General features: G+C 46.4%; 1 protein-coding gene across 2 annotated transcripts in view; it reads left to right on the top strand.

Annotated features, from left to right (window-relative positions):
• The first annotated feature begins 1,192 nt into the window (after positions 1–1,192).
• The window catches only part of MCU (mitochondrial calcium uniporter), an 82,060-nt gene continuing 56,070 nt past the window's right edge, over positions 1,193–27,182 (top strand). Inside the window, exon 1 of one of the 2 annotated variants that reach the window (XM_027665639.1) lies at positions 1,193–1,315. In XM_027665639.1, the coding sequence (XP_027521440.1) occupies positions 1,208–1,315 (108 nt within the window). In that variant the 5' untranslated portion in view covers positions 1,193–1,207. Of the gene's footprint in view, positions 1,316–6,347; positions 6,372–27,182 lie in introns of those variants that run through there. The other variant, XM_027665641.1, reaches the window with a different exon arrangement.

Below are 27,182 nucleotides of genomic sequence, written 5' to 3'. Positions count from 1 at the left end.
GGCTGTGTGTGTGTCCGTGTGTGCAGGGCTGTGTCCGTGTGTCCCCGGGCTGTGTGTGTGTGCAGGGCTGTGTGTGTGTCCGTGTGTGCAGGGCTGTGTCCGTGTGTCCCCGGGCCGTGTGTGTGTCCGTGTGTCCCCGGGCTGTCCGTGTGTCCCCGGGCTGTCCGTGTGTCCCCGGGCTGTCCGTGTGTCCCCGGGCTGTGTGTGTGTCCGTGTGTGCAGGGCCGTGTGTGTGTCCGTGTGTCCCCGGGCCGTGTGTGTGTCCGTGTGTCCCCGGGCCGTGTGTGTGTCCGTGTGTGAAGGGCTGTGTGTGTGTCCGTGTGTCCCCGGGGTGCAGGGCCGTGTGTGTGTCCGTGTGTCCCCGGGGTGCTGCCGGAGTGTTTTGGCAGCGCTGGGATGCCGGAGGCTCGGTCGGTGTCGGGTGTCTCAGTCCCATATTTGCAGCGCGGTCCTTCCCACGTGTGAAGTGTTGTGACTTGTGCGGTGCCGATTTCAGGGTTAACACCGGGCCCCCCCCCGGCACCCGGTCAGGTGTGGAGCAGCCTCTCCAGCTTTCATAATTATCAGTTCAGTTGTCTCCTTTAGTGCTCTGGCCCGGCAAAAAAATTATATTCATCTAAATTTAAGCTGACCTTTGTGATTAATTTAACGAGACTCAGGTTCGTGCTCGGTTTCAGTCCTTGGGTGAAGTGTGCCAGTAAATGTGAGAGAAGACTTAAAAAAAAAAAAAAAGACACATTAAAAATACCCCAGATCTCTTCTGTTTGCCCAGGATGCTTTGCTGCTGCTGAGTGGACGTGACTGAGGTGTGAGCACACTAAAATCATACCACCAAAACCATCTCTCAGGAGCTTGGGGAAGGAGGAGGGGTTTGCTTGTGTCCCATGGATTGATGATTAGAAAGCCTTCCTGGCTCTGGTTGGGTTGTGCTGCTTGGTTTTTTTTTTTTGGCAGCTGGGCTCTTGGCTGTCTGTGGTGTTGCAGTCATTAGTTTTTGGGGATCTTTTCAACAGGCAGGTGTTGGATCCTTGTGAAACAAGGGAGCAGGTCGGGATCCAGTATCCTGATGGTTCCTTTTGACTGCAATGTGCCTATTTATCTCCTCCCAGCAAAGATGAGTTATCCTTTCCATCACACTGCACTTTGAGAAACTGTGCAGACCACTGGGAGAGAGTAGAGACCTGAGAGCTGCCAAATCCTGGAATAAATGATCTTCAAGGAGAAATTACGGGAACTGGAGCTCTTCAGAATGAAAAGAAAATCGAAAGGAGGTTGCTGCAAAGAGGAAGCAGAAAACCAGACAAATCTGTGCTGGGTAGGAGAAATAATGAGCTCACAGTGTGAGGAGAGTGGTTTGGTAGGTGCTGGGAATCCCTGTTGACAGTAAGAGTGCTGAAATGCTGAATTATTTCCTGGGAAAGGTGTTCAGTCTTTGCTCTTGGAGGTGGTTGGGACAGGTTAGACTTACATCAGTCAGTTATGGCTGATGAAGAATTGATCCTTTTCTGTGATAGGACTGGGCTGTATGAGCTTCCTGAGTCTATGGATTGTATTAGGAAAGAGATAAGAAGAGATTGTATAATATAGGTATAATTAATAGAGTGGTTATATCAGGTATTTGTCTGTGCAGTGTTGTTTTTAGAGCCATAAATTCTACTTGGTTACTTCTTGGGATGGCTGGTTTCTAGCAGAGGTGATAAATTAAATGGGCTTTCTTAGAATATGGTGGACATGCTAAATGGTCTTACGGATGAGTTCTTACAAAAGGGATATAAATTACACTGGAAGAAACTGGACCAAGAGACCAGATTACTGTGAGAGGGCAGTGCTTTAAAACAAACAAAAAAACCCCCCAGGGGCTGGGTGAGGTGTGAAAAAGGAGGTTGGGATAACATCAAACAGGAGGGAGGGTGAGGGGGGTCCAGGCTTTGAAACAAATACTTGGTTTGTGTTGTGGGAGTGATACTGGGAGGCATAGGGCTGGAATGAAGCATTCACAGCTTGCTTAGGAGCTTTGAAACCTAGGGGAAGTTGGGAGAGCTCAGTGTGGAGATGTGGGATCCAGGAGAAGACACGAATCCTGCCGGTCTGTCCCAGCAGATCCACAGAGGGTGAGATACCTGGGGAGGAGGAGGCAGGAACCATGAATGAGAAGTTCCCTCATTGATCCCCCACTAGGAACAAACAAACTGGAGGAATTGTTTATTATTTCTGTTTGTGGATTTCCCCTCTGGAAGTGGTGGTGGTGTCCAGGGCAGGAGGGCTGGGCAGGGGGAGGAGGCTGAACCACGTGGGACAAAGGGCTGGAGCATCCACACTGCTGGAAGAATATGACAAAGCTGAATAAATGGACTTGGAGCAGAAGTAGCAGAGGCTGCATCTCTTTCCCCTCTCCCAGTTCAGTTGCAACTATGTGAGAGTGGAAGAAGCCTTGCAGAGGTGGAGAGGGGAGAGCTCCCAGGCATGTTTGCAGTGGAGAAGGTGCTGGAGTTGGCTGGGGGGTTGTAACATGAGGGGGAACGTGTGGATGGCCACGGGTTTGGAGATGAGTAGGGTGGAATGGTTCGTAGAGTGGAACATCAGGGGTGTTGGTGTTTGTTTGAAGCTGATGCTGTGTGTGCTCTCTTGTTGGGAGCTGGGAGGTCAGGTGTGAAGAGGAAATTTGGTTCATGGTGCTGAGGGGGAAGACCAGAAGTGGCAAAAGTTGGTATCAGCAAGCAAGATGAGGGGGAATAAAAGTACTGTGTGTGGTTTCCTTTTCTGTGTGCCAGCAAGACAGGGCAAAAAACGAGAATGGAAGGGATGTTCCTTGGAGGAAACTTCCTTATGAAACAAGGGAAGCCCTTTCTTTGACTCCTGCCTGTTCTGGGTGCTGTGGGTGTTGAGGGTCAGATGCCCAAGCTGAGAGATCCTTATGGCTGGGGGGCAGTGGGAAAAAGGTTCACAAGGAAGCAAGCTATAAATCTGTTTGAAATATGTGGTGGTAGACAAAGGACTTCAATAGAATGCTCCTGTTTTGTGTGCTGAATTCCTAATGCTCATGGCTTTCTTCCCATAAAGATTAGAGTCGCCTGTGACTGAGTTTCCTGGTGCATGTTGGATTGGGATGGAATTCTGTGGTTCAAATCTGGCAGAAATACCTGTAGGAAATCAAGGGCTGGGCTGTATGTGGCACTCCTGTGGGAGTTACTCCTGGCAGTTCTGGCTAGATCAGGAGTGATGACTCCTAGTGACAGGAAGCCTAAGAAGTAAAAACTGACCCAGGCTGAACTGCAGCCAGATTTCAAGCAGGTGTTGGGTGACCTGCAGGTTTTTCTCTCTGCTCCAGATGAGGCCCAGGGTTACCTGTGTCAGTCTCTCCCCCAGGCTGGGTGGGGTTTTGGTGCAGGCAGCCCTGTGTTAAGGGTGCAGTACAGAGTGTATCCTGCAAAGATCTTGCTCGGTGCCAAGGAGAGGTGGTGTGGGATGAGAGAAACCTCGGGAGGAGGATGCAGTGGACATCCTGCTGAAGCTGTCCCTTATTCAGCATAGGTACAATGTGTACCTGATGTATTTTTTTATTTCTGTGCTATGGTTGAAACCGTCGCAGCATCAACTTCCAGAGAAGCTGCTGCTCAGCAGTGTGGCCAGAATTTCCCTGGTGCTGCTCCTCTGGGACCTCCTCCCTTGCTGGCAGCAGTTTAATTGCCCATCTCTTGAATCAGGGTGATTTGCCAGGTGAAGCCCGGGGCTCACAAAACTCAGGTGCTGGCAAGGATGGTGAGACTTGGAAGACTTTGGTGTGTGTTTTTGCCGAGGATGGAAGCTGGCAGGCTGCTTTAATTAACTGAACTGCTGTTTTCCTGACCTTGCACGCTGCTGATTGTAAATTTTCAGAGGAATGATTAAAAAGCCGAAGAGCTGGTGGCACTCCAGTGGTTTGGAGGGGCATAAAAGAATTATTGTCACTGGATCTTTGGCTGCACTTCCAGTGTTTCCCATGCTGGGACACCTGTAGGAGCAGTGGCTGCACCCCAGGAAGAGATGCAGCTGAGATGATTTCACTGTAAGGACGGGTCTGTCCACCAACCCTCCTCTTTCTCCTGCTTCTTCCCTTACCTCATCCCACACATGTGCACTTGCTGTGCCCTGACTCCTCTCTCACCTCACCCTGGCAGAGGGTGGCAAAAAAATAAGGATTTCTTGTAGCTGGCATTGCCACTTGCCCCCTCCAGTGCTGGACAGAGTGATTAAAATGCAGGGCTGAGCCAGGTCTGCTGCCTCCCACCGGATTTATTGCCACAGGGAAGGCTGTGGCTCAAGGCTATTTGGAAAGGTTCAGGAGGGAGGAAAACTTTTTCAACACTTTTACTTCAAATGAGAGGAGGGAATCTGCCCTTAGCTAGTTATAGAGCAATGCATAGCAGTGCTAAGTTGAAAATGTTGTGCTTTTCAGCTTTTTTGTTAGATTGTGGTTTTTTTGTTGGTTTTTTTTTTTTTTTTTATGAACTAAAACTTCGAGGGAATGACCAGCAGAAGTATCTTTTGGTGTATGGAAGTGGCTAAAACATTCTCCTAATCATGTTCATTTTGGTAGCAAACCAGAGAACCACTTTCAGGGCTCTCTGTGTGTGAAAGAGGAGCACTATACAGTGAGGACTAGATGTTGGTTTAGGGTTTTTTGGCAGTTATTTGGTGACACCACCTTTTTTTATTTATAATTTATCCCGTGGGAGTAAGCAAGACTTTGTATTAGGGTCCGTGACGGGAAAGTTGATCTAGTAATTAATATAAAAATTTCAGGGCAGCTCTTCTTCCACATGGGGAGTGTCCTGAGCTGTGCTCAGACAGGATGGGTAGAGCTCTCCTTACCAGTCAAACCTAAAAAAGAGAAGGAAAAAAACCCCAGTTGTTCATTTCCTAAAGCTGTTTTAAGACTCATCTTAAAGACGAAACTTTCTGTGAGATTGGGTCCCACCCAGTCTGGAGGGTAAAACACAACTTATATGACTTCATTTCAGATTTGTGCTATGAGTCACCACTTTGCCATTCTATAAAATAGCATTGAGCTGACACAAATCTGCAATTTAAATTATTCTCCTATTTGTAGGTCTGTGGAAATGTAGAGATGGTTTTAGATTTTGGGTGGTTTGTTTTGCTTTTTTTTTAACTCTTCATTTATTGCAGCATCAGCTGGTGGTCACTCTTCCCAAAATCCCAGCTGCTGCTTTCTGCTCCTGTGAGCCCTGGTAGCTGTGTGTGGGATGAGGAACTGTCCCTGATAAATCTTGCTGGATGAAACTATGCACTCTGTGCTCACCACAGGGGATTACTTCTTATGTCTGAAGTGCTCTTGGGGTGAGAGACCACCTGTGATACTGCTGATGTGGATTTCACCTTATTTTGGGACTTTTTGGGGGTGATCTGGCTTTAAGGGCTGTTCTGCCCTTGAGTATTTAATGATGAAAAGAAAACGACTTGTCCTTTTTCTATTAAAGATCTGGCAAAGGGTTTTCTTCCTGTTATTAAAGTCTCAATTGGTCATCAAAGTGAGATGTCATCTTAATGAAGATGAAAATATGCAGCACTTGAGTGTGATGTGGAATTAGTTTCCAGCAGGACAAGCCTGTGGGGTATCACTAATGTCTCATGGAAAATACGAAGCATGTCCACTATCTTTTTGTGGATTCTTGGCAGCTCTTAAGGAATTAGGAAAGGCAGAGCTCATTCGGGCGATTTATTGTTGGCTTCCCCAGGAGGAAAGGGCTGCTGTGCAATGTGGAAACTCTCAGTCTCACTGAAATAATTAAAACTCAAATTTCCCCCAGATGTATAACTTGGGAAGGATCTACCAGGGAGTGACCACCACAACAAAGCCGCTCTGGGTGGTTGGCAGCCTTGAGTTCTGTCCTGCAGCCTGCTGGGAATGAATAGTTCCCTGCGAGGTCGTAGCCTAGGAAGCTTTATAGGGTTTAGGAATAAAGATCTGTGGAACACGCTGGTGTTTTGAGAGGATTTTGGAACAGTGCTATGGTGACAGTTTCAGTTGCTCTCATCACCAGGTCCCAAAATGTGTGTGTGGCTGCTGCTCCTTCTGTTACCCAAAGCCTGAAGTTACTCCCTGTTTTCCCTGTTCTGTGTCACCCTGAAAAGCCCCCAGCCAGGCAAAGCTCCCCTTGTTTTCCTTTGTTCCAAGGAATGCCGTGTGTCCTCCAGCCGCACAGTGAGTTTATCCGGATGAGCTCGTGCCAGTTCCTGCTGTACCTTGGAGCTGCTGAGGAAAAACGGGCTCCTTAAATGTGCTTCTGGAGCTGCCTTGTTTCTGGGTTGGAGACTTGAATGTTTGGGATATGGCTGGAATAGTAACTTGAAGAACCTGGCCTATGGTCCTTGTGAGTCCATGGCTTTGTCAAGGCTTTGTCCAAGGCGTTGCTCCTGAGGAGCGGGAGGCGCTTCCCTGGCACATGGCCCTGCCCCTGCCAGCTCCAACACGAGGGTCTGCTGAGCTCTCTGTTCCGTGTCAGCTCCTGTCCCTCTGGGTGCTTTTCTTTGGGGGATTCTGCCCCTCAGGGGAGACCCCCCTGCAGAGCTGCTCCAGCCCTGGGAACAGCACAGCAAGGACATGGAGCTGCTGGAGCCAGTCCAGAGGAGGCCCCAAGAGGATCAGAGGGCTGGAGCAGCTCTGCTGGGAGGAAAGGCTGGGAGAGTTGGGATTGTTCAGCCTGGAGAGGAGAAGCTTTGGGGTGAGCGAATTATGGCCTTCCAGGGCCTGAAGGGGCCGACAAGAAAGACGGAGAGAGACTCTTTCCAAGGGCCTGGAGTGCCAGGACAAGGGGCAGTGGCTTCCCACTGCCAGAGGGCAGGGTTAGATGGGATATTGGGAAGGAATTGTTCCCTGGGAGGGTGGGGAGGCCCTGGCACAGGTTGGCCAGAGAAGCTGTGGCTGCCCCTGGATCCCTGGAAGTGTCCAAGGCCAGGTAGGACAGGGCTTGGAGCAACCTGGGCTAGTGGAAGGTGTCCCTGCCCATGGCAGGGAGGTCGGAATGAGATGAGTTTTAAGGTCCCTCCCAGCCCAACCCAGGCTGTGATTATATTATTTCTGCACTTACCTGTCACTTGACTTACATACTCTTATAGACCCTCTCGTTAAGGCATGGTGCTAATTGTCTCAAACCCTTGTTTTCTTTGCCAAAAATCACTTTTAATGATGCAGTGCTCTTTTTGGTTCCCATCTGAAATCTGTAGAAGGAGTAGCAAATGGATGTTCATCGTCCAGAGTGCAGGTTGTGAAATGTAATCAGAATAGTGGGCTCCAAGGTATGCCTGGAAATGAAGGAAATTGGTTGTGACAGATTATTGTAAAAGGAAATAGAGTTATTCATTCCACTTAAACCATTTTTTAAATATACATCCTTATAACTTAGACACATCGTTTTTCTTAGATGTTTGGACTGAAGTGATAGTGAGTTTCCTGCCTGGCAAAGGAACTCCAGAAATGAAAAATGAAGATTTTAAGAGAAAACAGGGTGCCCAAGGTGGCACCAGAGCAAGGCAGGATTTTTTCAAGTTGTGTGTTAGAAAGCGATCAGTGGGGTCTGGATGGTGCTTTTTATGTACAAATTTTCCTGCATGACTGTTCTGTCATTATTAATGCTTAACACTGGGAATAATTTGATATACCACGTCCCGTTCATGTTTTCTGCTTCTAGGCAAAACTCAGACACAGTCAATATGCAATGCAGCAGCAGCCTTTTAATAGTAATTTAAATTAATTGGAAACCTGTCCGAAACATGGCACAGGTTCCTGTGTGGGGGAGAGATGGGAGGGAAGGCTGGCAGAGAAAGTTCATTTCTCCCTGAAATAACAGCGAGCTGCAGAAGTGCAGAGAATCCCCAAGGGGAGGGGAAAAATGTGATTCCTTTTTTGGAATGAAAACGCTCCAATTTATCGTGTGGCTCGGGAAATCCTCTTGGCTTCCTGCAGAGAGGGTAAGGGTGAGCTGAATGTTTGGTCGGGTGATGGAGCCTGGCATGTTTGTGATGCATAACGGCATGAAGAGCTCCCCGGGGAGCTGCTGCTGCCTGCAAGGCTATTCCTGCTCTCAGGGGACTTGTTCCTGATGCGGGGATAACAGAAATTCCACTGTCTGAATATTTATTAGGTTGGTAATTACACTAGTACAGTGCTGTGTGGTCTCTGCCGGGTTTGGGGGTGTTGGATTTAAGAGGAGAGTGGGATCCTTCCCTTGGACTTGGATGTAAGGGATTCAAGAGAAGCAAATCTCAAGGAAGGAAGAGTTGTATTACAAGCAGTGTGTATTGCTGGTGATGAAACCAGCTCCAAATACTCCCCTCTGAATTAAAGGAGTATATTACAGATTTTTCCCTTGTTGCAAGCTCCCGGTGAGCCACTCCCATGCTTTATGAACTGCCTGGAACACTTGGGAGGGAGTGTTGTTTGGCTTTCATCCAGCAGGTCTGTGCCCTGCATCACAGGGCACTGAGGAACCAGAGGCTATGCTGTTGTTTTTTGACCCCTGGCAGTTGGTTTTGGAGGGAGAGACCATTCCATGTGCTGAACCATCCGTTCCTGGTGGCCTGGCCGGGTGAGGGGAGTCCCATCGCGGAGTAACAAAAAGCTGATGGTCCAAAACAGGCCTTTGGTTCGAAGCCAAAAAGCCACAGATTTCTCTGACCACAGAGTTGAATGGAGTAATGGTGTCTAAGATTAATTTTGCTTTAAGAGTCTTCTTGTGCAGAGGGAAAGGACATGACTCAGGTTTGCACACGTACTCCCGAAAAATAAACCCCAGTTTTGAATCAGCCATCGCTCGTGTGTGGGGGAGGGACCATTGCCATATTTCCTTTTGGCATTTAATGCTCAAGAGAGTAATTTTAAACAAACAGCTCCACGAAGTACTCCCCTCCGTTATTGAGCTGGGTTGAGTAGGGCAGGATATGACACTCTGCAGTCCTTTGAGTTGGCAAGGGAGTCAGGGTTTTGAGAGAAGCATCAATACCACACACCAGGCACTCGTTTTTTTTGTTTTGTAAACAGCATTTTGAGCAGAAGTTGGGTTTTTTTCCCATCTTTCCCCAAAGGTGGGTTGTTTCTGCTGCCTGTCCCTGCACTCCATTCAGTTTTTCTCTGCACAGCAGCTCCTTTGCTTGTGCTGAACTGTGCTTTTTCCCCTGTGTGCAGCCAGTGATAGCCACGTTCCATGTGCTGCAGGAGGCCCTTCTCTCCCTGCTCCCAGCACTCTGGTCACACACAGCTCTGGTGTGTGTGGATCACAGGGCTCTGGATCTAGGGCAGGCACTTTGGTGGAGCTCCTGTTTTCATGACCTACTTCCTGGGGGAGCGTGGAAGTAAAAACTGCTCTTGGTGGCTCAGAGGAGAGATTTGGGCTTTTTTTTTGTCTTGGGCTGGAAAAAAAGTCAGCCTCTGGTTTGATACAGTCATGCTCCTCAAGGTGGTCTGCTGAATGATTCCAGTTTCAGTGGGGAGGAACAGGCAGGAACACCTAAGCACAGAGCAGTGTGCCTTTGGGGATTTCAAGCAGCCACTCTTTTCTCCCAAGGAATTGTTTGTTGTTGTGCTCAGTCAGTTGTAATTAATTTTCATTTGTCCTTTCAAAGAGAGGGAGGTGTGTAACTGGCTCATCCCCAACAGTTTTTACCCCCGTTTTTACTCCCATTTAGGAGATCTGGCAACACTCATAAAGCTGAATTGCTCTGATTAGCCTGACATTTTATATAATAGAGTGCACCAGAGAGGGCTGTTTGTTCTTGGAATTACAATGTCAGAGTACCACAGCAGTTTTCAGGGCAGTATTTACACAATTTGTGTGGATTTCCACACCAGATGGAATCAGCACTGCACAAGCAAATCATGGGAGCCTCTCCCTTCTCCCTGTGTGTCCGAAGCAGCCCGGGTTTGATGGCAGCACAGAGCTCTGTTTGCCTCCTTCACGAGCCGACGATGCTCCAGGCAGGATTCTGACTCATGAACACTTCCAAGCTTTCTTGCAGCCTTGGGAGTGTGGAAAATACGTGGCTTGCAGGCATGAGAAAAGCTGAGTTCTCGTGGTGGTGCTGGGAGACACCGTGCAGGACACGGAGACCCTGCTGGGTGGGTGTTGGAGGGACCTGGCTGTGGAAACCTGGGCCAGTACTCAAGGCTGGGTTTACTTTTTAGCCAAGGAAGTTGGGTAAAGTCAGCCCTTACCTCCTTTCCACTCAACACCCCTCAAAAAAACCCCCTCTGACTGTTTTCTGGTAATTTTATTTAATTCCAGCTCTGTTACTCTGCCTCCTTCAAGCTTTTCTAAAGGAAACAAAAGATAATAGCAAAGCTTTCAACCTTTTATTGTCATGCTTTCCTTTTTTATAACACTAACTGGTACCCCATGAGTCTTGTTTTTAGGTTAGGCTCATTTAGTTCTCAACTGTATTTCCCTTTTTTGCCATTTGTGAGAACGGGGTAGTTTAAAATACTTTTAAACGAGTTATTTTGGCCACGATTTACCTTGAAAAAGGCATTCTCTGGAACACTTCATTAAATACAGTTACACTCACCTAGTGAGCAGCTTGGCTTACCACTGGAATTATTAAGCACAAAGCTTAAGTGGTTAGAACTTGCATTTTATGAGTTTGCAGCAGTTGTCCAGCTCTGAGTTCATCTCTGTGCTGCTTGAACCTCAATATTAATTGTCAGTCGTTGTGATCACTGAGTTGTGTGAGGCTTTTCCCATGAACAGATCTACCTTGAGCTTGTCTGAAGAGATAGAACTAATCAAAATAGAAGAAAAGGCATATGTTTTGTTGCTGCTGTTGCTGTATCTTCCTCCTCCTGCACTGGTATTTTGCTGAGTCCCTCAACTTCTGCTCTGGACTGTTTGAGATGCATGAAGAGCTCGTACATAAACATGAGCACTGGAAATCCTTCTTGCAGCTTCTTGGTAGAGAGATTTTGATGTACTGTGTATCACCTGAATGCAAAATCCTCCTGGCTCTCACTGAGAAATATCTGCATAATTCCCTGTAGACCTGAAGACTATCATCCAAGTTGAAAGGACATTGTAAGTGCAATAACTCCGTGCTTTTGAAATCAGCTAATGAGGTTTGAGTTGTGTGATACTGAAAGTCAACTCCACAACTTGCTGATCCGTGTAAATAAATCTCCCTGACTCACTGGGAAGGTGGTTATTTCCCAAACTAAAGGGTAAGGACGGTTCCAGGCAGACAATCAGAAATAATGGGGGTGGGAAGAAAGTAGATGAAAAATAGGATGCAGTTGAAGTGTTGTCATCTGTTCATATCCCACTTGGCCATCTATCATTATTGTTGTAATAAATACAGGAATTTGATGGCACATCACAGCACTTCAGTGCCTTCTGTATTCCTGATTTGTTCTGGTAACTTTGGTGCAGAGATGCTGTTCTTACTCATCACTTGGTCCTTCTAGTGCTGTTGCTGCAAGGTTACTTTTCCTCCCTTACTTAATAGTGTAATATAATGATAAACACTTCTTTTCCCCTCTCTGCTGAGGCTTTTGTCTTGCAATAGGGTTTTTTTCCCCTCATCCTTGTTGTGAGAACAAGACCACCAAGGAATTTTGGGGCTGTTAGCTGCACTTTTTCACAAAAGACTGAAGAAGCACAACCTTAATAAAAAGTCTAAACTTATAACAGCTCTAATTGCTGTTTGCAGCTTTAATTGGGTTGTGGGTTTTGCAGGTAAATAATCTGATAGGAGAAAAATAACCAGGCTCTGACTAGACGCTTGTTTCCTTTCTGCCCACAGCTCTAATCAGCCATTAATTTTCTTCTTCTCTCTCCCCAGTAATTAGTGTCGAGCCATGAAGCTCAGAGGTTGAACACAGTATATTAACCCTTGTATCCTGAAGAGAGGAGATGGGAATGTTTCCCTCTGGGATGCCCTCCCGTGACTTGCATTGACAAATGATCTGCTTTTTGTCAGCGTTACCTGGTGGTCATAAAGTATTTCCTTTACAGAACAGCTTTGAAGTGATATTCAGGTAGAATTTAGAAAAATTAAGTGGAATAAAACACATGAAAAGCCATGTGACTCTTTGGTACTAAAGCTGCTTGTTTCTTTCTTCTTCTCTTGAGACACCCCGAGTTCCTGAGCTGGGACAGTGTTTTGTCAGAGACACCTTCACACTGAGGTTGAGGCTGCTGGAGGATCAACATCAGCTTTTTGTGGTTCTAATCTGGTGTCTGGTGCTTTCTTTGGAGTACAGGACTGCTCCCCTGGGAGGAGCAGGCCTTGCCTCATCCATCAGGAGACAAGGAATCTCCCTGGATCCGGTGGAACAAAATCAGCTATTGCAGGTGGTGGGTTTTATTTTGTTCCATTGTAAGCTGCTACTTAAATGCAGACTGCCTTTGGGTCCCTGAAACAGGCCCTGACAGCAACTTGAGAGCTCTTTGAGCACCATTCCCTTGGCTTGCCAGGAGCTCCCTCCAGCCCCTGGTGTGTTCTCCACTCCATCTCCTAGGGAGGGACAGTCTCACCTTGTCCATCAGCCCCCCTTCCTTCTCCCCTGCTCTGGTGCTCCTGAGGTGTTGTGCCTCTTGGTAGAGCTGCTGCCTGTGACTAATTCCTGCCTTGCTCAAAGGGCTGAGTACCAGTGGCTGGCAAGATTAGTTTTACATAATGTGCTGACTTGACACTCCAGAGCCTCCAGTGGTAAATAATTCTTACTTGCACCTCTCCCTGTCCTCTCCCTTTCCATCTGTCTTCTCCCGGGTTTGGTTTCTAAAGTGCAAACCTGAACAGAAACACGTAGTGGTCTGAAATGTCTGCTTAACCCAGCACAAGCCATAATCAGTCTTTGCACAACATTTCCACAAGTGAATTTCTGATCAATTATTAGCAAAAAATTGTGAAAGAATGCATGTGAAGTAGTAAAAAAAGAAATAATCACAAAGCAACCGTGTTTTAGAGCATAGCTGGTTGGATCATCTTATTCAGACCTTTGACTGATGATGACTTTAGGACAGAATTGTTACTTCCACTCTAAGAATTAGAGCCCTACTGGGAGGTTTTGGGGGAGCCTAAAACTTCACTGGGCATTTTTCACTCAGAATAGGTTGAGACTGATTTTTGGAAGACAGCATTGGAGATACTGATTTCCAGACATCCTCTCCCACTGTGCTTATGTGAAGATTATCCCAGTTTAGAAAAATAATCTGGACTTACTGTCAGTGAAACAGTAATCTGGCAGAGTGCTGTGATACAGATTTAAATGGATATTCCATCAGTACTGGTACCAAATCCCTGGCAGTGAACTGAGCAGAGCTTCAGCATCAAACATTTCCAGCTTTCCTGTAGTTTTCTAAATTCAGGTGAGATTAAATGTCCCACCTTTACTGGTGCAGTGGGAAGCTTAGATGCAAGTTGCTTTACATTTGGCTGGTTCTGCAGTCAATCAAGCAGAAAATGACTTGTATCTTTTGAATTTTAAGGCCACCATGATTTTTTTTTTTTTTGCCCTCTCTTGGTTTGTTTGGAAGTGTTTTTTGGCGCAGAACTGTTTTGCCAGGCATCCCTCATGGAGCTGGAGACGCTGGACTGGGCACAACCCCAGCAGCTTTGTGGTTGCAGTTACAGGATTCTCTGATTTGTATCTGTGGGGAAAGCTAATGTTTGGGTTGGAGGAGTGCAGGGTGATGCCGGGAGTTATCCCAGCAGAGAGCCCTGGAAGGGAGGGATTTCTGCAGTTCCTGTGCAAGCAGATGATTTACCTTTATGAATCCTCCCTTGTCCGGATACAGAAAGAGCTTTTCAGGGAAGGCTGAGGCAGCTGTGGGGATTCCTTCAGATTTTCTGTAAGTAAATATTTAGTTTCTAGGAATCACTGCCCTTTGAATGGTGACCTTTTGAGTCCCTTCCTGAAGTAAACGGAATGCTCGGACCTTCTGGGGGACACTTGGCCTCTGACATTAAACTGGATGTTTGTTCCCGTTGGAAAACCGCCTGGAGCAGTTCATGTTGCAGGTGTGAGCTGGGAAGGAGGAGGTTTATCCGAAGTCAGTGGTGTTGGTGAGCATCCCTGGCTGTGGGATGGTGCACACAGGCTGAGGGGGGGCTACCTGGGCTCGGGGTTTCTTTGTGCAGCTGTTGTGGCTCGCAAGGAATAAGCACAAATGGGTCTTAATTTAAACACTAAATGGAGAAAAAATGTAATCAGTGTTACATTCCCTCTAAATAGATACATGGTGCCTAATATACTGTGTTTTTCAGGGCAGTTGGTTTCCCTTAAACTGATGATACAGAGTGGCTATAAAAAATAATCACCTCTTCCAATAATAGTGTGAGCATTCCTGGGCCTTAGGAAGTATCTTTGTGGTGTCAAATCTGCACTTGGGGCTGTGGTGAGAGCACCAGGGTTAGAGCTTGATTTGTATGCAAGGGAGGGATGCCAGGGTGGTTGCTGCTGCAGAAAGGAGGCAATTTGTGTGTGCCTCAGGAAAGAGCAGGAAGCTTGAAGGACAGAGCTGCTCACTGGCTGGGGAAGCTGTCCCTCTTTTCCAGCACCTACAAGGAAGGGAGTTTGTGTATGTTGCTCTCAGTATGTTGCAGCATTTGTGCCATGGTCTAGTAACCACAGTGGTAGTGGATCAAGGGTTGGACTTGGTGATCTCAGAGGTCCTTTCCAAGCTGGCTGATTCTGTGATTCTGTGATTCTAGGACTGGGTATTTTCTCCTTGCAATGCCTATCAAACCTTTCCTTGCTAAGTGTCAGTGTTTTATGGCAAAAGTCCACAGTCTGTTAGGACAGAGATTTAAGAACTTTGCTAATGTATCACAGAATCCCAGAAAGGTTTGGGTTGGAAGGGACCTTAAAAACCATCTCCTTCCAACCCCCTGCCATGGGCAGGGACACCTCCCACTAGCCCAGGTTGCTCCAAGCCCTGTCCAGCCTGGCCTTGGACACTTCCAGGGATCCAGGGGCAGCCACAGCTTCTCTGGGCAACCTGTGCCAGGGCCCCCCCACCCTCACAGGGAGGAATTCCTTCCCAATATCCCATCTAACCCTGCCCTCTGGAGTGGGAAGCAATTCCCCCTTTGTCCCATCACTCCATGCCATTGTAAAAAGTCTCTCTCCCTCTTTTTTATAACCCCCCTTTTAGGCACTGGAAGGGGCTCTGAGGTCTCCCTGGAGCCTTTTCTTTTCCACACTGAGCAACCCCAGCTCTCTCAGCCCCCATCAAGGGGATTGCTTTTAAAAAACAAGTAACAAGGAGGGAGCACAATGTTAAGCCTTGTGTCTGTCTCTCTGAATTTGGGATTTTTCTCCCCCCCAGCAGCTTTGCTCAGTGCTCAGAACAAAACCAGCTGGGTAGAGGGTGGCAGCCCCACCTTGGTGGATTGCAGGGATGAGTCCCACCTGGGCCAGAGGGGCTTTGTGCCCGTTAGGTCCAGCAGGAACAGCTGGGTGGGCATCAGCCTGATGAGGAGCAGCTGCAGAGGGCAGAGAGGGCAGGGACTGAGCAGAGCACAAAGGCTGAGGGAGCAGCACCAGCTCCCCTGGTGCTCTTCAGTTTTCCCTTTCCTCAGCTCGGAGCGTGAGGTGAGTAGTTCCTGTTCTTTCTGCCTAGAGGGTTTTGGGATCCTGCTGGAATTAGTCTTCCAAGTTACTTAACTTGGAAGTTAACTAACAAGTGTTGTGCTGTAATCACCTGGTGTTGGAAGTCCTCTGATCTCTGTGTTGGGCCGTGTGTTAAGAGTGCTCAGCAACTGGGGGAAATCAGAAACATTTTGTAGGGGAAGAATGTGCCATTTATCTCCAGGGAAAGTGGTGGTTTTGCCTTGCAAGCCTTGTTTTCTCCTCCAGCCTTTCCCCAGACCTCACAGGGGTTACCTAACAAAGTTGAAAACTGTGGCATGGATGTTTTTGTTGCCTCTTGTCCTTGTTTATTAATAACTCCATGGAAAAAAAAATCTCGAATTCAGCAGAAAACATTGGGAAGCTTTACAGCCAACTTGGTGTCTTGGTTGTGTGTGTGCTTAGATCAGAATGAGCCTTTTCTATTGGAAGGGGAAGGGACAAAGAAAAGCTTCTTTAAACATGCAAGTGGTTGCATAAAGTAAGTAAAGAGGAAGGCACGCAAATTTCTGTCTGCTCCTTGGATTGTGTGCTGGGTATGGTGATAAAAAAATTCCTCCTCCTTGTTTATATAAAAGTCGGTTTTATTCTTGGTTTTCAAGCTAACAAACAGGTCAATATTAAAGTTCTGTGATCACCTTCTCAAGGAAATTGTGTAGGCAGGATTATCTGGCTTTCCCTACAGACAAAAGTCTAAACAAGTGCTGCCACCAAATGTTTTGGATAAGGCTTTGTTAAAAATTTCAAGCTTCTTTTCTCATGACAAAACTCAAGTCAAATAAACCTGAAGTTATACGTATCTTGTTTTTTCCATGCCTGTCTTGCTTTAGAAGGTGTATCCCATCCAGCATAACCAGGAGCACAGAGGAATGCTGCTGCAGCTGCAGGAATACTTGTTAGTGGAAATCTGAAAATCCAGGTCCTCTCTGAGCTTGTATAGAAAGAGTTAAGGGGTTTTCATACAGACTCAGCTGAAGAGGTGCTGAGCAGTGGAACTGGTAGCAGTGTTGCCTGTTCCAGCAGCAGTAAAATTGAGTTTTTTGCAAGGTAAACATGTGGGTTTCTGGGAAGGTTTAGCTGCATGAGCGACCCTCTGGGGCTGAGTGTTCCTGCAGGTGTTCCTGCTCCCCTCTCTCAGGTGATTTAACTTCAGGATGGAGCTACTCCCTCTTCAAAACGGGCCTGTGAAATAGGTTTTCTTTTCCTTCCTTTGCCGACAGAGCTGGAAGCTGTGCCCGAGCAAAAAGGACACGGGATCTGCATGATGCTGGAAGACTTTAGTAACACTGTGGCCATCTGAGTGTGGGTTAATGAAAGCTGAAGTAAAATGTACAGACAGATGATTAAAAGTTTAAAAGGCACTGGGATAAATCCAAGTATCAGTGGGTGGTATCGTGGTTTGAAAAGTTACCGGAGGCAACTTGGGGGCTGAACTTGGATCCAATTAGGACACTCAGCTGGGGCTGATGTTCTGATGGGCAGAGAAGTGATTAACCACTCACACCTGACAGGGTGGAAGCCGTGCTCCTGGATGGGGGGTGATTTTGTCTGCAATGTGTTGGTGTCTGAGTACAGCCCGGGGGGGTTTTACATTAGGAGCTTTTAGAATGGAGAATCAGATCATCTTGAAGGAAGCAGAGAGATTTTAAATGATAGTTATCGTGGCTTAGTCAGTGTTCAGGTTGGAAGAAGCTCAAATTTTGCAAGTTTTCCCTGTGAATGTTAATGAGCAGCAAACTTGGACAATTGTTGGGTGGTTTTCATGGAGGGAACCTCTGCAGCTTCCACCCACTCAGATCATGTCTGGATTCAATGCTACACCAGGTTGCTTAGGACCTTGTCCAGGTGTGCTTTTAAAACTCTCCAAAGATGTGAATTTAACTCCTCTTTGGGCTTCCTTTTTTTTTCTGGTGCTGTGCAGCTCTCCTGGTAATTCTTCCACCTCTTTTATGCCAATAGGAAATCTCTTAAAACAATTTGTGTTGGGTCTGAGCCTCCCGAGCTGCCTTGCCCCTTGGTGTATGAGCCATTCCCCTTGTCTGATGTGGTCTTTTAAGTGTGCTGGGAGTGAATCCTCTGCCAGCACCTTCCTCCCTGACCTGGGTGGGGGCAGAGGGTTCACCCAGCACAGTGAAAGAGTTGCCCCCAGTGTTATTTGGCTGACTCATGACACAAAACAAATCCTAACGTACAGCTCTGCTTTTTGCTTTCCTGTCTCCTGTTTTAAAGCCACTGCACTAAATTTCCATTGCCTTGAAGCTCCCAGTTCTGGGGCTCTGCACACCTCTAGCTCAAAAATGATTTCGTTGTGGAATTTGGCAGTACTGCCCTTTCCACACTTTAATTAAACTCTTGCCTGACTAATGAGGTTCTTCACCACTTCCCTTCCACCCCCGCCGTGTTACTTGTTCTCTGCTGCCTTCTTTTTGTTCACTTCTTCCGTATTTTAGCATTTTGATCTTGGTGCTTTTGTCTGCCAGCATTAAAGTAAAACCCTGGAAGTCTTGGGTAGTAAAGATTTCGGCTCTTAGGCATATGTTAAGAGGTGTTGAATATCATCACTGATTTCAAGTTTCAGGGGCTGTTCGTGGCAAGGAACTTTTGGGGCTCTTTACATAACATGTCACAGGCAAAAAGAAAATCCCTGTTCTCTGTGTGCTGGTCTTAAAGTTTCATTAAAGGTGTGACCTGTGAATGTGCTTTGGGAATAACTTGAAAAATTGCACCATGTATTTGGAAATCCAACGGGGTTTTGACTACATTGAATATATCCTCCTGTTTGTTGGGAAGACTGACTGAAAAACAGTTAGGGAGCAGGTAGGTGGGATTTGATTAAAAAGTGGCATTAATCTGTATTTGTTTAAGGTTAGCAATTACTGAATGCTATGCAATGATGAATTTTTGAGTAGCAATAGAAAGTGGGATATGAATTATTATGGTTGAGATGTGATTTTATAGGTTTTCATTATCTACTGCTGGGGGAAATTGTCGTGGCATTTCTGAGCCAGGTCGATATGGAGACCAGTCTGCTCATTCCAGCACATGCCTCTGACTTCTGTGATGAGAGTTATAGCTCTCTATGAACACTTCCAAGTCTAATAAAGCCTGTTTATCATGGAATTGTTTTTTAAAGCTCTGAACACGAGCAGCCAAGTTGATGAGAGGTGTAAAATGAGTGTCTATCCAGTGTGGTGCAGTGTTCTGAGACCCACAGAAGTCAGCAGGATGATTAATACACTGCTAAGTCAACACTATTATTAATTCAGTGACTGAATCTTTTAATCCCATTTCTCCATGAATGCAGCCATATGGAGAAGTTGCTGGCAGCTTAAAGCTGAGGGTGAGGTGTGGGTGCAGTGGTCAGAGCTGTAACACCTGGTGGGTCCTGCACTGCCTTTCCATCACCTGGAAAGGAGCTCACAGCTGAGTAACTGCTTCCATCTGGGAGCTGCTGGGCCCCTCCTGAGCCTGTGCTTTCCTGGCTTGCTGGGGAGCTCACTGGCTATTTGACCAAGTGAAAGCTTTTACTTAAAGTGTTCTTTTTGCAGGCATTTAGACAGATTTATGGGGATTGTTATCATAATTGTCTCCCTCCAGGTTCTAAAGCTGCCTCAGATGACTGTTCAGTGCAGTGAAAAGGAGATGAGAGTCTGTCCCTCTGGAGGACTTTCAAACCCCCACATTTTTTTCAATACAGTCACCCAAACAGGAGAAAGTAATTGGAGTTTTTCCCAGGTGGGAGCATCTGCTGGGCAGAAAACCATCCCGGGTTACAATACAGCATGCTGGGTCTTGCCAGCCAAGTTACTCACCTTCCCCACGTTGGACCTGGTAGATGATTTAAAACAAACTAAATGCCTGCGTTTTTTCAATGAAGAAAAACAGTGAAATGGCAAATAAGACTGGCTTTTTAATTTAGCTATAGCCATGCCTGGTTCCTGCTTTCCTTCCCCTGGCTCCAGCCTGGGCACAGTTACACACTGCCTGGTGACACTGTTGTGTTGGGATGTCACACAGGGAGAGCCAGTTTGGCAATATGTACGTTCTTGGGGAGGTTTTTTTTTTTTTTCTCTCTTTTGAAGATATTCAGTGTACTGAAGGCTGAGCAGGTGGTGATGAGGGAGTTCTTTTATAGCTCCATCAGTTCTGCTGGAGGCTGTAAACAGGGAGAGCGGGAGGGCTGGTGCAGGAGGATGGATTTACACTCATGGCATTATTTGATGAGCATATTTATCTGGTGTTTGTAGAACCTTTGAGTACTATGACAATTAATTCTACCTCCTCCAGTACTGCCTTAGAGGAGCCTTTGCTGCTGTGACATCCCTTCCTTGCTTATCTGGCCTGGTTCAAGCACAGGGAGTGTGTTGACATCTTGTTGATAGTCTGGAATTGTAGGTTGGGCCTGTGTTTATATACCAGTTGTATATTTTGGATAACAGGGAGTCTCTTGCTGTGTTCTGTGCTACTGTGGCTGAGCAGGAAGGTGCAAAACCATTCATGCACCTCCTTTAATCTGTGGAAACATCCAAAACCTTCACTGTGAACCTGTGATCTCTATTTCCTCTCTACCCAGCTGGAGGGTTAGGGATGGAATTCATGAACAGGCATTTCAGGTGATGGTCTGCCTCTTATGTCTTGTCTGTTCCTGTCTTAGATTGCAAGAAATATTCTCAAAAAACTGATGGACTTAATACTTTTGTCTTGTATAAGGTAATTTATTTCTAGAAAGCTGTCATGGGGGAGAAGGGATTTGTCTGATATTCTGTAGCAGGTCAAGCGTCTGGGACAAGTTCTATTCAGTGAACTTGTTCTGAATGATTTCTCAAAAAAAAAAATCCCACTCCAAAATAAACATCTCTTAGAGAATCATCTGTTCTCTCCCTTGCTTTTGTGGTAGATTTTGGCAGTAGGTGGGAATATGAAAGCATGAGTTGGATTAAAATAAATGCTCCCGGTACCAAACTGCAGGTGCTGTCCTAGTGTTGGACTGGGGTTTGGTGTTACAGATATACAGTTGTTTTCTTTTTACTTAGTCTGTTTTGGCACGAGTAACACAACGTTTGTGTTTTAAATGGGAAGTGCATGGTTTGCAAACATGGAAGGTTTCCTTTCTTTCCTTCTGTCTTTCTTTACTGAGGTGTTTCGGGCCAGAGTCTCCAGCAGAGCTGATGGAGTGGGATAAGTGCAGATAAGAAACATTGCCTTTTTCAGTTGTGACTCAGTTTTGCTTTATTCAGGTCAAAGCAAGCACCTTGCAGGGGGGAAAAAAATCACTGAAACACCGAGCACAGACTGTATCAGTCTCATTCAAAACTGAAGCAAAACTTGTGTGATTTTTCAGATGATAAACATAGTTCACATGCCAATCCCTTGAGAGGGAAATGGTTTTTTTACCAGGAAGCAGATAGAGTGGTTTTTGAATAAGTGCACTTAGTTCCTTTAAGCTCTCCTGGGTTCATTTCCTCCAAGGCTAAACCTGGGAGAACTTTATCCACGGGCAAAGTGGTGTTGCTGTGAGGTTTTAATGTTCAATATACACGTGACCTTGGCAGCTGTGCTCTGGAGAACAGACTCTGAATACCTGTTGTAGAGCTGATGGAACTGAGCTCACCTACTCCATACTTCTGTTTTGGTGCCAAATTCCTCTTTAGATAACCCTGTGGAGAAAGGTGATGGTAAACACTTGTAGTTGTGCTCTTGTTTTGACTACACCAAAGTCAGTTATTCTTTGGGATGGGAGAACTGGTGGTATCCGTAGATCTTGCTGATTTGGGGCAGGTGTTTGCCCCTGGAAGGCATTGTTTAGTCTCTTTTTTTTTTTTTCCCTGCCCCTGGAAACATGTATAAATATAAGTGGATATAAATGGATTTCTTAGTAGTTTTTTAATGAAGATCAAGGTTAGACATATATAATGCTACACTATATAATCCTGGTGATGACAGGTGGGCTTGGGCTTGCTGGCTGGGGTAGGATAAGCAGGCAGGTTGTGTCCTGCCTCTTCCTCCTACAGCCCTATTCTTTTGCAGATTTACCAAACTCAGAGACCTTTATGCATGTGTAGAGAGATTTGTGTGTTTGTAAACAGCACGAGGCTTTTTAGACTTGTGTGAGCTTGTTTCTTTTTTTTTTTCCAGGCTGCTGTTACCTCCTAGTGCTTCTCCTTGTGTGCTTTGAACAGGCAACAGGATTGTGGGTGTTGATGATTTGAGTTGAGAGAAGCTGTTCCTTAGGCTCTGGTTGGAATTAGGTGGGCTCTAAAGTCCCTCCCAACTCAAACCATTTGGGGATTCTCTCTAGGCACCAAGCAGTATTTAGAGTTTAAAAAAAAAAATCCTGGAGAATCAGAGCCTGAGCAGTGCTGTGGATGCCTTGGCTGTAACAGTTACATCAGCTCAGCTGATGCTTTTGGGTGGGTTATTCACCTGCTTATTTGTCACCTGTGCTCATGACACCTGGGCTTTCCCAGACCTGTTTGATTTTACTCCCTCTTTGGAGGTCTCCAGTTCTTTGGGAGTGGTTTAGTGGCAAGCTGGTCTGTCAGAGGATGTCGTGATGGGTGGGAACTACTGGAAATAACCAAGCTGCTGGGCAGAGGAGCAGAGTCAGGCTGGCAGGCAGCTCTGAGAGGTGTCCTCAAGAAGCCAAGGCTGACCTGGTGGCCTGAGAGCACTCTGAGAGCTGACCCAGGGGCCTGGGAGCAGTGCAGGACCTGTCAGTGCTCTGCAGCCCCACTGGGGTTTAGCAGGATTTTGCAGTAGCCAGAAGAGCTGCGTGGGAGAAGGATATGTTTTTGCAGCACCTTGGAAGTAGGAAAGCTATTTGAAACATAAATGCTTTATGTGCTTTCCTAGAAGTTCGTGGGGACTAAATGGTGAGGCTACAGTTGCCAGCTGGAGAGTGTTTTTCTTCTTTTGATGTATATATTTTATAGCTGGCATGGGGTGGGGGTGTGTTGCTGTGCTGGGGCAGTGGGGAGGCTGAAGAGAGGCAGAACAGATGTGTGTGGCAATAAAGAGCCGTGCAGGGCTCACACTGAGCCACTTCACGCTCTGATGGGAACAGATGGATCCAGACCTCTGAGTAATGGAGCCATCTGACAGACAGCAAAGTGCTGCTCACGTGATGGTACCTGAACCACGGCTGCTCCCAGCCCTCCCTTTTCTTCCCAGATTATTGGTGGAACGGGCTCCTGGCAAATTTTCGCCTTTTGCTGTGGATCAGCTGCTCTTTGGGATTCTGAGGCAGAAATTTCTGTACTTGTGATGTCCCTGTGCAGCCTTCCTGCAGCAGCTGTAAATCAGGAGCCTGGCACATCCAGGAACGCTGCAGGTGATTGCAGCCTGGAGGGTCCTGTTGATGTGAACCTCATGGACCAGCTCCTCCTGCTGGATCCATCCTTCTGCTTCCAGAAGCTCCTAAACTGATGTGGTTCTCCACATTTGGGGCTAGCAAAGGGCAGGTGTTCTAATTAGGCATTTTTCAGAGAGAGAACATGAAGTCTTTTGTGTGAGGTTGGCACATATAAAAATACTTCCCTGACAAACAAGCAGAAAGGATTTATCAGATTTTACTACTGAGCGCTGTTGGAGCTCTCCAATTCAAATTTGGTACCCAGGCATGGAAGTTTATGCAAAACACCTATATATTATAGATAATTTTTAAGTGCTTAACATCATTTTCACAGAAAAATCCTGTGGAGAATGGATTTCCTCTGCAAATCCCTGTGGCTGTAATAATGTTGTTACTTTTGGCAAAAATGAACATAATTTAATCCTGCTTAATGCATAGTCTCTGATATAACAGGTGACAAAGGAAACGTAAATTACATTTCTCATTTTGGCAAGATGGGACATGTCCACATCTAACTGTTGACAAGTGAAATTAATTATTGCATGTATTTCTGTGTTATTCAGTAGAGCTTAATGCAGTGTTGCACAAAAATATAATGGAAATCTAGAACTTCTCCAAAAGCACTTTTGAGTACAGTCTTTTGTTATCTAATTTTTGACAGTTTAATGAGCTGTGTCTCTTTCCCACCGAGTGTTTAAAATCATAATGAAAGTATATTCTTGGTTTAAATGAAAGATAATTATTTTACTTTACTTTTTTTTTTTTTACACTGAACCAGTTGTGGTCCTTCCTTGGCTTTTCAAAAGACTGTCCAAATATTTAGCTTGCTGCTTCTGCAGCCCCCCCCAGTGCTCTCAGCCCCGTGTTTGGCAGGGGACTGCAGTGACATTGGGACACCAGCGTGTCTCTGAGCAGTGTGGTCACTGCATGTCTCTCTGATTTCAATGGGGGTTTGGGTTTTGCTGCTTGAATGTTGTCTTCCCTGAGCCTTCTGCTGAAACTGAAGGAGCAGGTCATCTCTTTTATTTATTTATTTGTTTTTGAGGGAAGGAGGAGGTGATGCTTGTGGATAATCTCGTTTCTTACCAATACCTCCAAGTTGGCTCTGCATGACAAACTTCTGCTTGATAAAATGTCACTTGAGTAAAACCAGTCACTCTTGGTGGGTTCCATGTACCTCCTGGGATGCTGCTGCTGCCTCCTGGGGGAATTGCAGGGTTGGCTGTAGTGCTGCAGTGGGCAGCTTTTCCCTTCCCAGTGGCTCAGCAGTGCTCCCCTGCCTGCGGGGTGAGCGACGCTGCTCTCCTGCATTGCTCGTGGTAAGAGCCTGTCAAAACATACACTGAGCTTTCCTTTTTCCCTCACTGTTCCTCACAGGAGCCCTGTGCTGGCTCCTTGCATTCCGCAGCGTCTGGCATGGGAGCTCTGAGCCCTCTGGAACAAGGGGAATGCTGTTTCATTCCCCACCAGGAGGACTGCCTGGGGAGCACAGTGAGTAACTGCACGGGCACTTGGGGGGTTCCACAGTGCCTGTGCTCCTCTGTTTTCCAACCAGTTTGCTCCTTTGGAGGTTTGGGAAGCACAGCTGGTATGCAATAAACACACCAAGTCTCCAGTTCGTGTTTTCCTTGTAAAGCTGCAGGGGAATTGCAATATTAGGGACACTAATGGAGTTGTTGCCCTTAATCCTGTGTAGTGTCTGTGTGGTTCTTAGCCATGTCATGGACACGGGGCTTTAGGGACAAGGAAAGCTCAGGTACAGATGTATGTGCTGAGTGGCTTTAACAGGTGAAGAGTTCAAGCTCCTGTCAAGGAGCTGTGCAGCCTGTTCCTGCTGATGTAACACTGTTCGCACTGATGTCGCTTCTCAGAAATGACACTTCTTTTATCTTGCCTCCATTACAAGCACTAAGGAGATGGGTGCTGCACTCCCTGTCTCTGGAGGTTGATGTCCAGCTTCTGAAGAACAGCAGAGACCCCCATCTTGGTCAGCCCCTGCTGCTCTCTGGGCACATCCCTGGCCGGGAGCTCGTTTGGCATGGAGCTTGTTCTTACGAAAGCTGCCTGTGTCTAAATAAAACCAAAAGCTCTGCCAAAACCCTCTGGTGTTTCTGGTATGAAACTTTCAAGTTAGGAACCCCAAGGCCTCCATGGGTCTCTTGGTTCTGGCCTCCATTCATTCAGCACGTTCTCAGCGGTTGGTGTTACAATTGCTGCTCTGTATGAAACGTGTTGTGGGGTTTGAATCCATATAAGGATCTTGCTGTCAAAACCACAGCATCATCAAAGGCCTCTTTCTGAAGGAGAACTTCCATATGAATGCTTCGGAGATTATGCAAGTTGCTTATTTTTGCAATATTGGCACCAGAACTACTTGCTCTGAAATCCTCTTTCTGCTTTATAGAGAGGCCGTAACTAGTTCTGGTTCTAAAAACAAAACAAAAACAACCTCCCCCTCAAGTTACTCATTGGAGGCAGCTTGGAAAAATAATGACATCTCTAAATGTTTTGGACAGGAAACCTTATTTGAGTCTCCATCTTGAAAAAAAAAAAGTTTAGTCTCAGAATTTTGCTTGAAATTTGCCTTGGAAACAAAATCAATACGTGGACTAATGAGATGTTGCTGTGGTTGGTCATGTCTCATTAATAATAATAGTTTTTGTTAATAAATCTCTTCTAAACAGCTTCTCTTCTAAACAATGCATTTATTGAAAAGCATGGAAGTCCTTCCTCCTACAGCATAACAATATTTTTCTGAAAGCAGATTAGTGTAGACCCAGTTGAGCTTCACTGCACGGTTAAGAAGGGGGCGGTTTGGGTTTTTAACTTAGTCGTCCTGCTCTGGGGAGATAAAAGCTGTGGTCACCATCCTCTTGTCGTGTCCTCGGATAAGGACAGATGTTCTTCCTTTCAGAGTCTGTTAGATGTATTTTGAGCTGTTACGTTCCGTATTAATGCTGGAGTAAAAGAGGAAAAGAGCTTTGGGGGTCTTGGAGGTCCTGTCCAGCCTGGGCTGTGCTGTGGTGTTGGCCCTGATGTGTCCTTAGTGGCTTGTCTGGTCTGACTGGAGTTGGTGTGTTGCAAAATTGTTTGTATGGAAAAGAATCCAGAATCCCAAATCCTCCCAACAGCTTATATTGGAGAACCAATAGGTTTGAGACAGAGGAAAAATAAACTTACCCTGCTAAAAGGGACTGTGCAGCTGCTGTCGTAGCTTCTGAGATGGAGCCACTTGGTGCCAAATAATTATATGCTCTCAGCTGGAAAGAAGCTGCCTCATTCCCTCTAGCAGAATATAAAATTAATTTCCTGTGATTGTCTGCTCAGCCCTACTTGAATATCCTGTTTGAGAGTTTTTGGAACTGTCGAAAGGTTGAAGTCAAGGCCAGTGATGAGCTTCTCTGATTTGTGGAGTTGACAGATACTTACCTCTCTTTTTTATTTATTTTTTTTTTTTTTTTAACCTGTCTCTAGTGCCTGGCAAGTGTTTTGCCAAGTTCAGCCTTGCAGAGAGCACCAGCCTGGGCTGTGGGACAGCAGTGTCACTCACTGGGGTTGTTGCTGGTGGCATCTGTGCTCCAGCGCGTGCTCGACGGCTGTATCTGACCTGGGGGCTCAAAGTGTTGGTTTGTTTAAAGGCTCTGTCTGTACTCCTGGCCAAGGCAGCCCTCACTGAGGCAGGAATTACTGATTGCAATGGCCCACTAGTTTTAAATCAATATAAACTGCCTCTTGTAGCAAAAGATCTTCACAGTGTTGCCAACTGCAAACCCCAACCCAACAGAATGAGCCTTAAAACAGGAGTGTGAGGGCTTTGATCCCTCTCCTGTGATCCCCTGCACCCGGAAAAACACTGTGCATGTCCCAAAACTGCATAAATGGAGCTGCCAAGAGGAATGCACTGTGTGAAGAGATCCAGGGTGGCAGTAACCATGGGTGCTGTGAGCACCTTGTGTAATTATGCATTGGGTAACTGGGAGGTGAGCTGCACCTGCTGGAAGGAGAAAACAAGTGCCCTCCTCTGCTCTTAACTGGGTGTGTTACCTCCCCCACCCCTCCTTGGCTGGGAGGATGCTAAATGTGGATGTCATTAGGAGCTCTGACTTGGCCAGTCTGCCTGGCTTTGGAGGGAATCATTTCCATGTGCTCTGGGGTAACGGGGCAGGAGAGCAGGGGAGACCTGAGCCTCATGGAACAGCAGTGCAGAGGGGTGGG

Source organism: Corapipo altera, unplaced genomic scaffold (genome assembly GCF_003945725.1).
Source record: "Corapipo altera isolate COAL_440 unplaced genomic scaffold, ASM394572v1 161, whole genome shotgun sequence".
NCBI lineage: Eukaryota > Metazoa > Chordata > Aves > Passeriformes > Pipridae > Corapipo > Corapipo altera.
Note: the sequence above shows the minus strand (reverse complement) of the source record. Positions and strands in the feature narration are given on the sequence as shown.